The 17,997-nt window shown below is 39.2% G+C and overlaps 1 protein-coding gene across 1 annotated transcript; it reads right to left on the reverse strand.

Annotated features, from left to right (window-relative positions):
• Window positions 1–26: 26 nt before the first annotated feature.
• idh2 (isocitrate dehydrogenase (NADP(+)) 2) lies at window positions 27–15,919 on the reverse strand. Its single transcript, XM_034233617.1, has 11 exons — window positions 15,638–15,919; window positions 8,045–8,136; window positions 7,322–7,487; window positions 4,697–4,857; window positions 4,413–4,556; window positions 3,371–3,507; window positions 2,961–3,112; window positions 2,699–2,811; window positions 2,341–2,438; window positions 2,171–2,263; window positions 27–424 (listed from the first exon to the last, which is right to left on the reverse strand). Exons 1-11 carry the CDS (start codon window positions 15,750–15,752, stop codon window positions 340–342), a joined length of 1,356 nt encoding a protein of 451 aa, XP_034089508.1. The 5' UTR covers window positions 15,753–15,919; the 3' UTR covers window positions 27–339.
• Window positions 15,920–17,997: the final 2,078 nt, after the last annotated feature.

A 17,997-nucleotide genomic window follows, 5' to 3' on the forward strand; every position in this document is an offset into this window, starting at 1 on the left:
TCAGACAACAAAAACAAACACCAATATTGGGTCAAACACTGGTTTTTATTGGCGAATATGTTTGATCAAGTCTTCATTCCTGCACAAGGCATTACACAATATTGAATACAGTACTTCACATAACAAAAATAAAACCTTGCAAATAGTTGGACATAGTTGGGCAGCATCAGGTGGAAGCAGTTCTCAGCTATTTATAACCTACAACAACAATATAGACAGTACTCGTTTCCTTCAGAACAAAATGCGAGTGTATCTATTGACCTTTAAGTTCAAAATGAGGTACAAAACTGATGAGTGGCATTACCATCTCCAAACTAGCTATATTCTACCAAGTCCTTTTTACTTGCCGAGGGCTTTATCCAGATTTGACCTGATGGCGTCGAGGAAGTCTGTGGTATTGACGTAGTGCTCGTTCAGCTTGACACTGAAAAGACAAGACAGAGAGCACATCAGAAAATCTGTAACATACTTTAGGAAAAAAAAGACAATACTGTAGCAAAAAAAATACATAACCTTTATTACTATTAATACTATTGTTTTGGTTAATAACAGCATCATCAATATTATAACAATTTAAACATTAGAATAGGCACGATGCAGGACATTAGCAACTTAAGGGAGAGTTTGCTTGGTACTACATAACTACTGTAATACTTAATAAATAACTGATGTCCTCTATTTTTACATGTCTTTAGTTTGCTGGGAATATTGTCTTTATTGACAAAAATAACCCTGAATCATTAGCAGATTTGTGAACTGTAGTGTCTCATGGATGAAAAATGCATGAAAGTAATGTATGCAGTACAACTACCGACCGTGTGCAGAAACAAGTTAGTGAACAAAACGGCACCTACCTCCACCAAGGCTATGAAACCCTTAAGTAAGGGTTTGATCAAATAATTTTAAACGGTAGTAAATCTTTCATCCCTACCTGGATCTAGATGGAAAATAATGCAATACACGTGCAGCCTGTTCTTCATCAATCATTAGGAATGAGCAAAAATACACCCTTAATTAATATTTCACAATGTTATGAATCCTCTAAAATGTACTGGATACACATTTTCAACTCGACTGAAACAACGGCCTAAATCTCTCAACCTGACTTAAATAGTTTGGAGTTTTGTAAGATACCCTGCTAAATGAACATATCGTGTACAAAAAATAATACTGGCTACAAATCTTACATATAAACACAAACTGAGGGCGTGTTTGGGATGAGGTTTTAAGTTCCTGACTTAACACATGCTTGCAGTTCATGTGTCAATCTTTCAGATAGATAGAGGTGGTTTAAAAAAAAAAAAGGGAATAGTTGCAGTCAAAGTTATGAGAAATAAATCCTCAAACATTCATTTTTGGATGCCATTAAAGGCTTAATGTCCCAAAACAAAAATATTCACCAAGAACTTAATGGGTACATAATTCAAAATAGGTCACCAACTAATGACGTTTAGTATGATTGATTAAACTGCAGACCATTTTCTTGTATTTTTCGGTGCATCAAATGTCAGAAAAACTATGAAAATGGCCATTACAATTTTTTCAGAGTCATTGTCTTACTCAAATGTAGCTCACAGTTTAATAATATACTTCAATTGCTAATTCATCAATTTTAGTTTGTCTTATTTGCAGACTTAATAGTACCAATAAACATTTTCCGTCTGTGGGAGGAATAAAGAATTTCTGATTCTGATAAATCAAGATATTTGCAGATACTTTCTTATCGATCAACTAATTAGCTCAGCTATGCATCTTATTTTACCCTCATGTATTACATAAAACACTTGAATGTACCAACCTTACCCCATCCTAAAGATAGAGAAACGTCCATAGCCATAAGGAATAATAATAGTTGCACCTTTTTTTCTACATATCTTAGGGGTGAAGTCTCACAGATAGTCCCGTTCCTTATTTTTAGTGCTCTCTGGGACCGAACCCTTCCTCACACCTTCAGAAGCCTCGCCTGGAAAAACATGCTTATGCAACCATAAAGGTACCTCCAAGACATTTTGGTTTGTTTTAGTTCAGAGAAAAATATTTGAATCATCGATGACACCATTTAAACACAGCATGGGTTGGTTTGAGTCAGGACAAGTGTATATCTTCATTTCCTGTAAGTATAAGAGTTCTAAGATGTAGCTCTGACCATCGACACACAACATGGACTTACTTGGGCAGGCCGTGGATGCAGCCTGCGAGGTCCTTGGTCATTACGCCACTCTCAACAGTATCGACACAAACCTTCTCCAGGGTCTGGACGAACCTGCAGAAAAATAAAGACATTTAGAAGATGTTTCATCCCAGGGTATGTATGATTCATTCAAAAACAACATCTCTTACTTGATCAGGTCGGGGTTATCATCCAGCTTGCCGCGGTGCTCCAGGCCTCTGGTCCAGGCAAAGATGCTGGCAATGGGATTGGTGCTGGTGGGATTTCCCTGAAAGTGAAGTTGACGATAATGGTATAGCTTTTGAATACTACACAGTACTAGGATGTTGTTTTTAATTCTCATGAATTTATTTATTTACTATGGGCATCTAAATCGCATTCACAATTGTCACCACATGATGGCAGTATAACGCCACAGATTACAGAGTCTGTTTGCAGGACCTTGATTTGGCTTCACACATTTTCCATTTCAAATTCTTATGTTTTGTATATATAGATCAATAACCGTTGATAATGATGGCTGGTTACCTTCTGGTGCTCGCGGTAGTGCCTGGTCACAGTGCCGTGGGCGGCCTCAGCCTCGACTGTCTTGCCGTCAGGGCACACAAGGACTGAGGTCATCAATCCCAGAGAGCCATAACCTATAACAAAAAGAAAGCAAAATTACACAAACCCTTATTTAAAGCAACCCACATATTCTTAAGAGAAAACTGCCAAGTGCTGATTTAGTATTTTATTACAACAAGTTCCCAGGAATTCCCCAGAGAGTAGTGCTGTCCAAATATCTCACCCTGTGCGATGATATCGGACTGAACGTCTCCGTCGTAGTTCTTGCAGGCCCACACGAAGGCTCCAGAAGACTTCAGCACTTGGGCGACCATATCATCAATGAGCCTGTGCTCATACCAGATCTTCAGGTTCTCGAACTCTGGCTTGTAGTGCCTGCAGGAAGCAAATACAACATATCAAACTAACTGGCTTATTATCGTACTTTACATGATTAAAGTTTTAGCTTTCTTTTTTTTAATACATAATCTCGATCATCTCCTAAACTTACAATCATTTTGTAAACTATAAAAAGTACATGTCCTTAGTTTAGAAATGTTGACTGCTTTCGAATTAGCAATGAAATGCAAAAGGGTAGTTTAACAAAATCTCTTACAAATGTATATTGGTGAATAAAGAACAGCAGGCACTTACTTTACGTAGATCTCCTCGAAGATGTCTTTAAATCTGCCATCATAGGCTTTGAGAATGGTGTTCTTTGTGCTCATGTACAGGGGCCACTTCTTGCCGATGGCGTACTGGAAGCAGCTGTGGGCAAAGCCAGTGATAGACTGTTGGGGGAAAGAAATACAAACAGCTCATGACTACTGAAGCATTTTATCAGCAGTACAGAGGTTAACAACCGTCACCTTGACAAGTTGAAAGTCATCTACTATGACCTCTCATGTTGTTAAATCAAACAGACCTGTGCTGCTGAATGCAAACAAAACAGTAGCAAAGCCGGTTGAAAAGAGAGTCGCTACTGCCAAGACAATTCTACTACAGGCCTTAGGCAGATTGTAACAGCAGTTTTCTTTAAGCATGAAGAGTTACACATTTTGGAGATTAAGTAAGGATAACTATTTTTATTCTGTATTTGTGTCAGGGAAAATATATTTCAACAAATTCAATAGAATGGGTCGTACACACCATAAGCTTTCCCCTGCTACAAAAAGATCTCTGTTGCAAACCAACATTTGTATTCTGACAAGCATCGTATCAAGGACTGTTTCCTATCTTTTATTTATAGATTTAGGAGAACATTTCTGAATAGGACCAACTAAAATGTTGTGTTGTAGAATTGGAAAGAAGATGTAAAGCTAAGTAATGTCTTATTGTAAACAAATCCCGTTAAAGAGATTGGAAAGATTTCTCTGTACCATAGAGCTCTCTAAAAAAAAATACTTGCATTGTTAGAGCGGGTTTCCATGTTTCTTGATTACATTGGGAACTCTAGTTTATTTTGAGTTGTTCGCACAGTCACTAATAAATCAGTGCCCAGCTGCTAAAGGAAATGTATATTTGTTTCTGACCAGTTGAGGTCTTCAGCAGGGAGAAACTGACTTGGGGTTAAGTGCCGAAGATGCAATGGGGCAGACAAAAACCATTGGGAGATAAAGACAGGCGTAGTTGCTGCCTGTTTTTCTGTTGTTAAAGGACTTTGTTGACGTCAGCCTTATCAGAAGCGCACACTCACCTCATCAGTGTTGTACATGCCCATTCCACAGCCACCAGCGGGGAAGTCATAAACCTCCCACTCCTTGCCTGTACTCCCATCAGAGGGGGTGAAGATCATCTTGAATTTTCCGGGTTGGTCCACAACAAAGTCAGTTGCTCTGTACTGTAGAAGAAACAAAGTACACAAATGTTTGATCAATCCTGAAAATGCCCGGTTAGTTGTTATTTTGGGCACAAGAGGCGAGAGATCTATGACTGTAAACTGAAATGCTACAGTCATTGCAGCATTAAGAGGAGACTCACCTGATCACCGAAGGCGTGTCTGCCAATGATGATGGGCTGCGTCCAGCCGGGAACCAGCCTGGGAATGTTCTTGCAGATGATTGGCTCACGGAAGACGGTGCCGCCCAGGATGTTCCTGATGGTACCGTTAGGGCTCTTCCACATCTTCTTCAGGCTGAACTCTAAATACAAAAACCCAGAGGATGTAAAGGATATTTGAGATAGTGTTGGTGATGAGTTTTCCTAACAATTGCATGCTTTAAATGTATTGGGCTGGATATTTTGCATCTAAGGAAACTATAGAACAGTGACACTGGTTCAAAACATGTCCTTGGCTTTTCAGTTCACTTTCTCAGCCTACATATCGTAATATGTATGATGCTAAAAGGTGAGAAAGTGAACTGCAAATAGCTAATATTTTGTGACTGTGGCTCTAGTAGTTTTGATAACCTTTAATTTTAACATTGCCAATTAAAATGCTTAGCATGCTCATTAGGGTGGTCTTTCGTGAGAGATACATTTTTGAATTCATTTATTTTAAGCTCCAACCGCCGGAATTCGTTATACTAGTCAAGAAAACTCTCCCGGTGAATAGTATTCAAATTTCAACAACATTTACCCCTCCCTCATCAACCTTGAAGTTTAGCCTCATGTAGGGTGGTCCTTAAAATTGAAAGTCGGAAAGGAATAGAATGAATTCTGGGGGTTGGAGCTTAGACTTTCCGACTTTCAATTTTAAGGACCACCCTAATGCTCATTGTATAAATTGTTGTTTGGAAAACTGTAAGGAATATGGACATTAAACTAAAACATCTCTGCAAAAATAAATCGGTACCCCGATTGTTTTTTTATGCAAATATTGTAAAACAAAATCCAGAAAAAGGTTTATAGAAGGTTAAATGAGATTTGACATTTATCTTATAATAGACTGTTTTAGAAACAACTAAACTAAGCCAGACTTTTAGCCATCATCAAGCCTTAGTTAATCTTTTCAAAGTTAATAAACAGTTAAGATCAGCCCTGTGTTGCAACAAGAGACCCTCTTGACTACACCTTTGATATTGCTTCCAATCTAGGCCTGCAAAGCCTTTATCCAAATCAATCAGAGTTGTTTCCAATTACCAATGCCTGGCCGATTATCGGGGCCGATATTCCGCATTTGACCGATTGTCGGTATGGGCCTTTTTTTTTATATCAAATTGCCGATAAAACTTTGGCTCTGATGCGGCCGTTTCTCTGGCTGCAGTCACCACTCTGTGTACACGAGCAATGTCCCGCCCACAGCGCTATCTGATAGGCTATTACTGAAGATTTTCCGGGCGGGAGCCAGAGAGGCGGCACCTTCTCAGATTACAGGCAGGTGCGAAAGAACGCAGACACAGACTGAAGCAAGCAGCAGCGCTGAGCGGCAGAGCCATACATGTGTTAAACCGAAGTTCAATAAACATCCCTATCCCCTATGCTGAAGTTGCAAAAACACCACGATCTTATGATCCAATTCTATCAGTTTCCCAGTTACACAGGGACGCGGGAAGTCAGTCAGAGTTGGGGGTGCGTGGAGCGTCTCGCAGCGGAGTAACTGTGGTGCGGGGGGGTCGGCTGCAAGTGGAGCCTCGCAGTTTTTCAGGTTGATATGTGAAGCTCATTAGCTAGCCAACATGTATCTAGCAAATGTTTAGCAAAATATTAGAAGTGAGGCTACTCGACTAACGTTAGGTCTACTGTAATAGCCTCACTTTTAATAGTTTGCAAAACATTAACTAGCACTAGTGTTTTGCAGTTGCTAGCAGCTTATTGGGATTTTATGCTAGATAGACAGATATAATAAATTAAGCATTATTGTTAGTTAACATGTCAGCCTGCAGCCCCACTTTTAACGCTCTGTCTCTCTCTAACTCATTGCAGATGACTGCACTAAAGAAAAGGCCACAGAGAGGAAACCAGTTGTAAAATGTTTAAAAGTTCATTAAACATGATGTATGCTTAAATGCATTTCAAAGAAGTTGAGTTGTGTTGGAGTTTGTGTTATTCTACATTTTGACACCAAGATTTTCTGATTTTACTGCAAATGTAAAATCGGTTCCAAATATCGGTCTCCTTGATTACTAATAACCGGTATCGGTCTTGAAAAAGCCATATCAGTCGATCCCTAGTACAAGTAAATGCTAAACTGCTCTGAAAGTAGACCGCTCCGAATGCTACAATAGGTTAATTGCAGAGACTTAGGCGGCGTTTACACGATAACGCAAACGGTTGTATCCGCAACTTTTCTCTTTCATTTAGCCCGTTCGGCCACACGAGGCCGTAACGGAAACGGACCTCGCAAACGATAACGGGTCCCAAGGTGGATAGATCTGCAACCGGAACGCTCTGGGGGGTCAAACAGCTCAGTGTGTAAACCCTGCCTATACGATCATTTCCTGATAACGATGAGCCATAGCCCCGCCTCTCCCACCCTCTGCTGCTCACTGCTGTAGCATGGTCAGTAGCTACTGCTAGTGACCATGCTACAGATGTTAGTGCAAAATCTACAGCTCGACCATGCTACAGATGAGATGTTCAGATCAGATCAAAATCTACAGTTCCTCCACCTCAACCATCAGCAACAAGTGGACATGGAGAATTACATGAACACTATTTACATACCTTCCACTCTGGCCTCGTCGGGGGTGATGGTGGCGCATTTAACAGCCACATTGTACTTCAAAGTGGCCAGGGCAGAGTCGATGGTGACCTGGTCGTCAGTCTGATCACGGTACGGCAGACCCAGGTCATAATACTTCAGCTCAACGTCAACATTGGTCAGGATGAGCTGAAAGAGTCAACAAAAACAAAATTAGCATCTGCATTTAACTACAGCATCTTTAATGTTGTTTTGTTTAGAAAACGTTATAGATCAGTTGAAGAGACTACATCAAATAAAATTCAACTGAAGTAGTGCTTCCGAATGTATAAATAGTGTGTGTGTCATTTTCAGTGTTTGCATATGATTTATGAATTACACTCAAAACGCATTCAGGGATTTTATCTCATGGTTCTCCATGTTTTCTCCTGAGCCAAAGCGCCATCTGCTCTCTCCAAAGGCAATAAGCGAGTGACTGAATGAAACAGCTCCAATCCCCCCCCCCCCCCACACACACACATAATCTTACACATAACATCCCCTCACATCCACGTGTCAGTCTGTGAATATAAAAATAGGAATCAGACAGCGTGGGGGCCCGTCATCTTCTGAGAGTCACCAGTGTGTGTGTGTGTGTATATATATATATATATATATATATATATATATATATATATATATATATATATATGTGTGTGTGTGTGTGTGTGTGTGTGTGTGAGAGAGACTCTCCACCACTTCATCACCTTCTCTTTGATGAACTCCCAAATGATCCTAGTCATCTCATCTCCGTCCATCTCCACCACCGGCTGGGACACCTTGATGCGTTTGTCGGCATCTGTCAATCACAAATGGAACAGTTCAATCACAACTAAATGCTTATTTATTTATTTAGTTAAGGGTCAAAGACTGCTGAGCAACAAACAGGAAACATTGATTTGAAGATAAAGGTAGATCCTGTTTCGAGGATATCAGCAGAGGACAGGCAACAGCGTTTTCTGCTTCCTGTTTCCTCTACATTTGCCCAATATCTCTGTGACTCAGGAATAGCACTGCAACCATTAATCTCTTTCTCAATGTATCTACAGAATAGCATTTAATCAAATAATTGTTGAGTCAATTAAGCAGGGGGTATTCTTTTATGTCAACCAGCCAATGGCTAGTAAATATTCAAATTTGTACTCACTTTATTACCAAAGTGCTTTTTTAACTGCTTTAACTGAAATCATACCTGCAAAACTGAACAGCATATGGCTGGTACATTCTCAAAAAATACTGAATAATCTTAATCCCAGTCAAAAGAGGACATCTTGAAATGTCTTGTTTTGTTCCAACAAGCCCCTAAACCAGAGGTATGACGTTTTTTTAAAAGATTTTAATTGAACATTGTAGAAGTTACAACTAGCAATGTTTGAGATGTTTGCTAGAACAGTGACTGATTATGAATTACTGAAATAGTTTCCAATTAGCTTTTTTCTGAATAAACTGTATAATCCTTATTTGGAAAACTCTCACTTTTATTGTCGTTATATAATTAAAATCATTTTTAACTGGTCATATCAGGATACAAACAACGGACAATCAACTTTTTATGGTAAAAAAAACCACATATTTAATTACTTATTTATTCGAGCCAACATTGGCATTGGAGAGAATGGGCTCTTCTTAACTTGCTTTTCAGTTGGTTTGATGTCGATTCGTATCTCTAATCATATCAGCTCTCATTGAGCTCAGTGTGTGTGAGCTACCAGCAGGACACTGAGTGAATAGCAAAAGTTCAGGGGGAGGTGCCGAGGATCAAGTGTCTCTCAGATTTTCCAGCCAAGTTAATGCTCCCTCACTGCTACCAAATAAAATAATGCAAGTTAACATAAAAGGAGTCTGGTAGAATCGTTACGCAACCAACATTTCTTTGTACTAAATATATTTAATAAAATGTAAAAAAAAATCCATGCAGATGTATGGGGACATTTTGACCTTGTTGGGATTATGAAGCCTTGGTAACACCTGTCAAAACAGACTGTGCTCTGTTCACATACTCCAAACGTGATGGGCCATGCCAAGTGCAGATACATGTGTCCATGAAGCTCTGAAAATAACCTCATTCAATAGACGGTTGTGACCTCTATGCTACAATTAACTTATTGAATAGCATGACACAGATATAATTAATAAAATGGTGTCTCTGGGACTAGTGAGGTTTTTTGCAACCCTGGTTGACAGTAACTATTATGTATAAACATTCCGTCATTGGAGTTGAAAGGGTTTGTTCATTTTTCAAGAAAAGATGCCAAATGTCCCATCATTGTATTATCAATTAAGGTTGTGCTTCTTTTCTTCATGAAGTTGGATCATCTTCAAAATAATTGTCTACCATTTGCTAGACAAGTAATCCATTTTAGAGAGTAACTTTGTGTTAAGTTTAACAAAGCTAATGGGCCGTTTCTTACCATTTCATAAACTTAATAGTAAACTGAGCAAGGGATTGGCAGATGAATCAACAGTGAAAATAATCATTAGTAATAGTGACTGCCCTAGTTGTCATTAGCATGTGCTGAACATGGTAAAAAATCCAGCATGGTATGACCGAGGAGCGACTGTTGTGAGGTAATTTTCACAATACAGTCTCTTCTGCAGTGCATCCTGGGTGAATCTAACAGCTACTGTGGCTGGCACATTTTCTCTCATCTAACCTAAATCTGCTGAAACAGGCTGCACCATCACAGTGACGGGGGAGGGGAGCGCAGGAGGGAGCTGAGTTGGTTATGTAACCTCTGAATGCATCACAAACCGGGCGCTGAAGGGTAGGCTGAATAAAAGTCATGTGGATCCGCCTGCCACATCCTTCACACATGCAGCCGGGATATTATAAGCCTGCCTCGTTAAAACAACAACGTATTCAAAAAGGTAGAATTGCACAGGAAATCATACCTCCATACTAAGCTTGGCATATTGTCTCCATTTTAAACAATATAATAAACACAAGAGCAGACTCAAGAGTTTGAAAATGAGTCAACAGCTTCTTTCAGTCTGGGCATTATGTTGACAAAGATGTGGTACCATTCAAGTGTTGATACTGGTTAAAAAGCAATGCCTTCGTTTCAGAACCATTACCAGTACAATATATTTGACTACTATATTGCAATTATTGTACGTTTCTGAAGCATAAGTATGGAAGCCCATTTCCGCCACTTGAAAAAAAAAAAAATCCCTATGAAAAGTCATAATTATGAGATAAAAAGTCATGAGATAAAAAGTCATAATAATGAGATAAAAAGTCATAATAATGAGATAAAAAGTCATAATTATGAGATAAAAAGTCATGATAATGAGATAAAAAGTCATAATTATGAGATAAGAAGTGCGCATGCGCTGCAGTGGCGCTGTCTTCAAAAAGGTCCCTTCATCACCTTGCTGCTCTCCACCATGCAAACGGCATCTAGTCCTAAATAAGGTAACTATTACAGGTGACTTTTGTAAATGTTAGATGTTACATATAGCCTATATTGCAGCTAAACTACAACAATGCAGTTCATAGCTTTGACATTACCTGTTATGAACTATAATATATAGTTTTGTGGTAACGTTCACGCCACTAATGACAATAGTGTAGGCATACTGCTGCTGTGAGTTGCTAGCCTAACTCTAACCCGTGAACGTTACCACAAAACTATAGGCATATATATTATATATGGGCATAGATATGTCTCATAATTATTTGTGTGAACATAAAAATAATTTGTGTGTAAATATGTGATTTGTAAATGTAAAACAACATCCACAAATGCATTTAAAAGATTTGCAAACTCACAAATACATTTGTAAGTGTAAAACGGATCTGCAAATACGCTAAATATGTTCACAAATAAAAAAAGATCTGTGAATATCTCTAACATTTACACCTTTCGATCAGGCATTTATGAATCCATTTTGTATTTGTGGACCAAAAATGCGCTTGCGGATCTCAAATCTCTGTTCGCGGATCGTCTTTTTACACACACGGAATTTTGAGACATATTTTCCGCCGGTCTCGGCTAAAATCTACTCGTGTCACTCGGTTATTTTCGGAAACCACGTGATGGCTGGCTGATGACGACATTTCCGCATTATTTCAAAGTAAGAGCATGATGGTTTGTTTAATGCTCTGTTTTTGTATTATAATGAACAGCGGAACGTTAGATGCATTCTTCATCATCATGTTATAGTGATACAGTTAGTTTGTGTTATTGGTTCAATATAGCATATATCGAGCACTTTCGTTGATGTTGAAGTGCAGGCAATACGCCACTTTCGGGTCCCGGGGGAGCAGCTGGCAGTGAAACAGCCCAGATAAAACTCTTTCTTCATTGTTTGTTGTGTATTCAGTCAAGCGGGTCGAAGTTACAAAGCACTTCACATCTTATTAATCGGCCTAATTTTACCTTACCAGTGCAGTAATAAAGTAATCTGTAGAAAAGCACCGTATTTAGGTCAGGGTTATGGTGATGAAGAATACATCTAACGTTCCGCTGTTCATTATAATACAAAAACAGAGCATTAAACAAACCATCATGCTCTTACTTTGAAATAATGCGGAAATGTCGTCATCAGCAGGCCATCACGTGGTTTCCGAAAATAACCGAGTGACACGAGTAGATTTTAGCCGAGACCGGCGGAAAATATGTCTCAAAATTCCGTGTGTGTAAAAAGACGATCCGCGAACAGAGATTTGAGATCCGTGAACAGAGATTTGAGATCTGCAAGCGCATTTTTGGTCCACAAATACAAAATGGATTCACAAATGCCTGATCGAAAGGTGTAAATGTTAAAGAGATAATCACAGATCTTTTTTTTAATTTGTGAACATATTTAACGTATTTGCAGATCCGTTTTACACTTACAAATGTATTTGTGAGTTTGCAAATCTTTTAAATGCATTTGTGGATGTTGTTTTACATTTACAAATCACATATTTACACACAAATTATTTTTATGTTCACTAGTGCTGGGGGGAAACGATTATTTTGAAAACGATTAATCGGGCGATTATTTGATCGATTAGTCGACTAATCGAACGATTATTTTTCTGTTGTTCAATTCATAAAAAACGTAATGTAAAAAAAAAAAAATGTCACGATACTGTGTCTCAGGGGATCTTAATATTTAAGAACCTATTAATGTGTTATACCAGATTAACGGAAATAATCTCAGCTAACTGACGATACAAACCATGTTTACCAAAACAAAACACAAGTCTCATAAGAAGCATCTAAATGACCCCTGAGCGAAAAATGCTAACGGACATTGGCACAGAACTCAAGATAAAAGTACCCTTATTACTTATCGTAGCTGCACTTACAAGATATCCGATTAAAGCTGAGACTCCACAGATTATGTAGGTATATAGTATCATCACTGAGTGATCCGGACTCGCGACAGGGGAAGCAAACACAGACATCACAACACGTACCTTCACAGAGCTTCTAGGGAGATCGTCTCACCACCGTAATCTGATCAAAAGACGTGTTCAATGGCAATAAAATGAGAAAAAACGCGGCTGAATCGGTTAATCCATAGGTTTTTAACGTCTATGTATAAAAAAATGATTGAATTTATAATCCATAACTCCATTTTATGTAAAAATCGGAGAGCAAATGCTAGCTGCTAATGGTAGCCACCACAGCTAGCTGCTGCTTCTGCTAGGCTATGCAGCAGTCTCAGTGAGATATAAATATATAAATATATTTGCGTTTTGGACTAACTTTAAAATATTCCCATGCTTTTGAAGACCTAGGGCGAGATGTTTTCGTTTGGGGGCTTCGTGCGCAATCCTGTGAGGAGGAGGTGGTAGCCGTTTCAGTCTCCATTGTGTTTGAAGTGCGATTGCGAACTGTTTGTTGCTTTGGGTGACCCACGTGTGTGTAGCGACGCGTCGACGCGGAAATATGTCGTCGACGATATTTTGAAGTCGACGCGTCGCTACAGCACTAATGTTCACACAAATAATTATGAGACATATCTATGCCCATAATTATAGTTCATAACAGGTAATGTCAAAGCTATGAACTGCATTGTTGTAGTTTAGCTGCAATATAGGCTATATGTAACATCTAACATTTACAAAAGTCACCTGTAATAGTTACCTTATTTAGGACTAGATGCCGTTTGCATGGTGGAGAGCAGCAAGGTGATGAAGGGACCTTTGAAGACAGCGCCACTGCAGCGCATGCGCACTTCTTATCTCATAATTATGACTTTTTATCTCATAATTTCGACTTTTTTATCTCATAATGACTTTTCATGGGGATTTAAAAAAAAATAAGTGGCGGAAATGGGCTTCCATACATAAGTATTGTGGTTTTGACTCAAACAGTTTAAAAATGTGGCTAATTGCAGTGTAAATCAATCCATTTTAAAACAAGAATTATCTGTTGAAAGCCTGAGTAAACAATACAATCTGAGCTACCATTCAGTGCCAGCTTTCGAGTATTAAGAAGATTTAAATACACTGTAGCAGACGGTATTTAAAACTAATGTGATAAACAAATTGTGTGAGGTTGGTAAATGACACTTTTTTACTATAACTTGTGCAATATAGTGCATATAAACTAGGGGCAGGAGGCCAAATATCATCTAAAACAACGTGTGCCTTGACAAGATGACCTCGATGACCTTTGCCCATGTCGGTTAACTTTAAACAGTGGAAGGCCAGTCTTAAACCCCTTCAGTTTTAATCCTATACCAACGTAAGGCATTCACTACGTAAACAAAGTGACTAAAACCGAGCTGCAGACGAGACGTTTCTGAGAAGGTCAGTAAATCAACTGTTAAACTGCACTGACAAAAACATAGGAAGTTAATGTGCAAGGTCACAGAGTTCACAAACTGAAATTGAAAACGTACTAGTGCATTATACTTTCTCTTTGTAAAACTCACAGCCAAAAGGAAACCGCATGTTGGGCACTTTTATGAGGATTGTAAAACTTAAAAGGGCAGGATATTGCAGCAAACAGCTTCCATTAAAGATAATGCAACTTGTGACAGCTATAAAAATAAGTGAATAGTTTTCATCTCAAACCTTTGTACACTGATTTGCTGAGGACTTTTGAATTAAAACATTAAATAAAAACAGTGACAATGCTGCCACAGGTGTGTAGTGTGTGTACTAAGAAAGTGTTACCCTATAGCAGGAATGTAGGGGTTTAAAGTAGCGGAACCTGGTTGTGCAAACTGGGCTACTATCATTCACCACTGACAGCTCGGTACACTACAAAGCTCAAATGACTCTTGATTCAGTCACACTCCAGAGACAAAGTGCCCTTCACCTGACCAGTTGCTGTGTAAAGTAAACACACACTGGTGTTGTTAGTTTGGGACGCACAGTGACATTTGGAGGGAGTTAGAAAGTCCTGCTGTATATAATGTTAGGATTTCTGCAGAGGCCACGTGATAAATCTGGATCCTTCTCCAAATGTTAGACAAAAAAGGCAACAGATTTGGGTTGTCCCGTTATTAGCACCGTTTATGGCCACAATGAACGTATCAAGCTGATAGTGCTCTACATTCATAATACAAAGGTCAGGTGTGGTTAAATAAATCTGCTTACTATGCTGTGGATGTAACCCTGATGGAAAACATCATCAAGGACAGCCGAAAATTCGGCAGCCATTACTCTCTTTAGCTGAGTCTCGTATGCAAAGCTGACCTTGGCAAAACTTTTGTAAGTCAGTGTTGCACTAATGACATGATGGCTGAAGAACAGCTCATCATTTTTTGGAAGGAACTTCATTTTGCTTGACATGGCTGCACTAAACCCCCCGAGGAGAGAAGAGCAATAAAATGTCCGCACCTACAAGGAAGAATATTTGTATTCATCCGTTGCCAGTTTTTAGCATTGAAAATGTTACTTTAATGGTTTAACTCTGCTTACGACGATTGTGTTAACTTGCAGTTACAGTTGCCATGACAGCGATGGTAGTACTTTTTACCGTTAACGTTCCATTCATTTAAAACGTGAAAAGGCTGACTAACTGTTATTCAAACTTTAAGATGACACGAAGACAACTCTCTCCGGCTGCTTGTTTTTCGGCCATTATCTCGTCGTTTTCAGCCACCGGATTATGTAAACAACTGGCATTAAACGACCTGGAAGCGTTTGGGTACCGTTGCCCCAAATATTAACAAAAATTACCACTATGTATAGCACTGGCGTCTGCTAACATTGCTGCGTAGCTCGGTTATCGGCTATCTGGTGTTGTTACCGACATTAGCCAACCAGCTACATTGAAATAAAATACACCATCTTAGGTCAAAGTTAACACAAATATGCCGAGGGTGACCCTGTTGATCTCTTAACTCACAGTTCCTTTGTTGCAACGTCTGGCAGTTCGCAGCCGGAGCGAGCACCGCAGGGTTTCTGGAGAAAGCTGCGGCGGACTTCGAAAGAGAGCTGAGGACTTTCAGATATCCAGCCATGTCTGTTTGGCCCGAGTCACTTTCTGAGATTGACCCTCGAAGAAACTGCGAGAAAAGAAGAGGGACAACGCTTCCAGGCTCTGTGCAATATAGCAAGCAGCAGGAGCAGCACCGCCCTTCTTTCCCTGCCGGCGGGACACGCTGGTTGCTACGTCAGAGACGCACACGACACAGAGGAGGGACCGAGACCAAATAGCGGATAAAGCTCCTTCGTACTCTAGAGCCGGGTGAACTCTGAGCTCCTCAGGCAGGATGACCCCGGCCGAAGGTCACCGTCATATCAAAGTAACTAAGTACATTTACTCAAGTAAAATGTTGAGGGGCTTGTACTTGTCTTCAGTAATTCAATGTGTTGCTACTTCGTACTTCTAAACCACTACAATTCAGAGGTAAATGGTGTACTTTTACTCCACTAAATGTATTTAATACTTTTAGTTACTCTGCAGATTTTGACTAATTGGGCGCTTTCACACCGCATTGAATTATAATCAACACTTAAATAAGACTTTAGTTACCCCTGGAGTAACATTCACAAGCTACCCTGCTGCATACAATGTCATCAAACTGCACCTATACCAGCTTTGATAAACACATTCATTGAGGACTGAATTTATTTTCTAATCAAAAATGTTCAAATTGCACACAAAAAATACATATACTGTATATAAACATCATTGTACAAACAGTTATGTAATATTACATATAGTAACCCATAATAACCATAACCGATAAATGCAGAATCATTTTGATAGAACAAAGACAAATACCCTAAGACAGCACATTTAAAATAGGGCAATATGAATGATAAGAGATATCATAATGACACAATTATGTGTTAACAAGTTAAAAGACACTGAAAACGATGCACACAAACTCAACGAAGCAGGTCTGTATAAACAATATATACTGTACGAATGAACAGTTAGTTTAGGATGCAAAATTAATATTTACTTTTCAACTGATCAAATATATTACATTTGCAAAAACGGAACCAAATTTAAAGTGCAATGTTTACCTTTCAGACAAAAGTGCCAACATGCAAATATAACTGTGTATTGTTGAATACACTTTGTTTGACATATGTATAGATGTTTAAGAAACTAATTTCTGTGTACAACATTGCATAAGAATGTCTACAAATATGCAGTGCCTTCAGATCAGAAACTGCAAACCGATATTAGTATTTGCCAACATATTTTTGTAAGAACAAAAAAGAATGGCGAAGCAACAAGAGAGACATTTGTTGGGATACCGTATCATCTGCAGCAGTATACTCATATTCCAAAAAGACTCCGCAGAGGGCCCTCTAATTTTAGCAGGGGAAGGTTACCATACTGGGAGAGATTGTACAGTGCAGTCACATGACGGGCCTGGTGATGAGCCAGTAAAAGAGACAGCAGGTCACCTCTGAAGTACTTTTCATTTGAGCCAAGGGCCCTGTGTTTACAAAGGCCAGATATGTAAAGACCAAATAAAAATGTCTGCAAACATACAAAGTCTTGAAGTGGATTTAAAGTATAACAGACCTACATTTGTGTTTATAACATTATGGAGAAGGTCTGCTGTTTTATTACTCGTGTGTGTGTGTGTGTGTGTGAAAATGCACACTTTTCCCCCTGCACGTGTTTTGAGAGAGTGATAAGCAGGTTACTGCGGTCTGACAGGGGACAGTAGTAATTGCATAACCTTTTTACTTTCTGCACTAACCTTTGACCCTTTGGTATGTAAATCGTTTCCACAAGCTGTCCACTTTCACGGACAGTCTCAGGTGTCACCATGTAAACTCCAAGGTCAAAGCAATATAGCCCAGATCCATAAACCACTCCACGTGTTGTGAAGTTAAAAAGAAAGGGGTGACTTTGCAGCCACATTAAAACTGTACATTAATCAACAAGCAATCTACAAAATGTGTAGTCGCTCAACTGTTGCTCTGATGAGGCTTTGATTCAGAGCTGAGGGTATAATGCTGTTATTACTGTCAACTTGGTACTGTTTCGTCTTTTGTGTTCCTATACAGCGGGAGAGACCAGCTTGAATTGCTCGTAGGAGTTTAGGATATCATGTTATGCTATATAAAGTGCTTTCCCAGTGTTCTTATACACGATATCCCTGGATATAAAAATGAAACGTATACGTGTATGTGCTCCATCTGCTGGACTCCTCTGAGGCAGTGAGACTGTGTTAGTCAGCCTACAGGGACCTCTGCTGGTGGATTTGTATGCATCTGATTTGGGATTGGATTTGT

Source organism: Gymnodraco acuticeps, unplaced genomic scaffold, assembly GCF_902827175.1.
Source record: "Gymnodraco acuticeps unplaced genomic scaffold, fGymAcu1.1, whole genome shotgun sequence".
Taxonomy (NCBI): domain Eukaryota; kingdom Metazoa; phylum Chordata; class Actinopteri; order Perciformes; family Bathydraconidae; genus Gymnodraco; species Gymnodraco acuticeps.

Coding starts and splice junctions, on each gene's coding strand:
- idh2 (XM_034233617.1), bottom strand. CDS start 15,752: ATGGCTGGATATCTGAAAGTCCTCAGCTCTCTTTCGAAGTCCGCCGCA. Junction 8,137..15,637: donor GACGTTGCAACAAAGGAACT/GTGAGTTAAGAG, acceptor TGTGATTGACAG/ATGCCGACAAACGCATCAAG. Junction 3,508..4,412: donor GCATGTACAACACTGATGAG/GTGAGTGTGCGC, acceptor TTCCCCCAACAG/TCTATCACTGGCTTTGCCCA.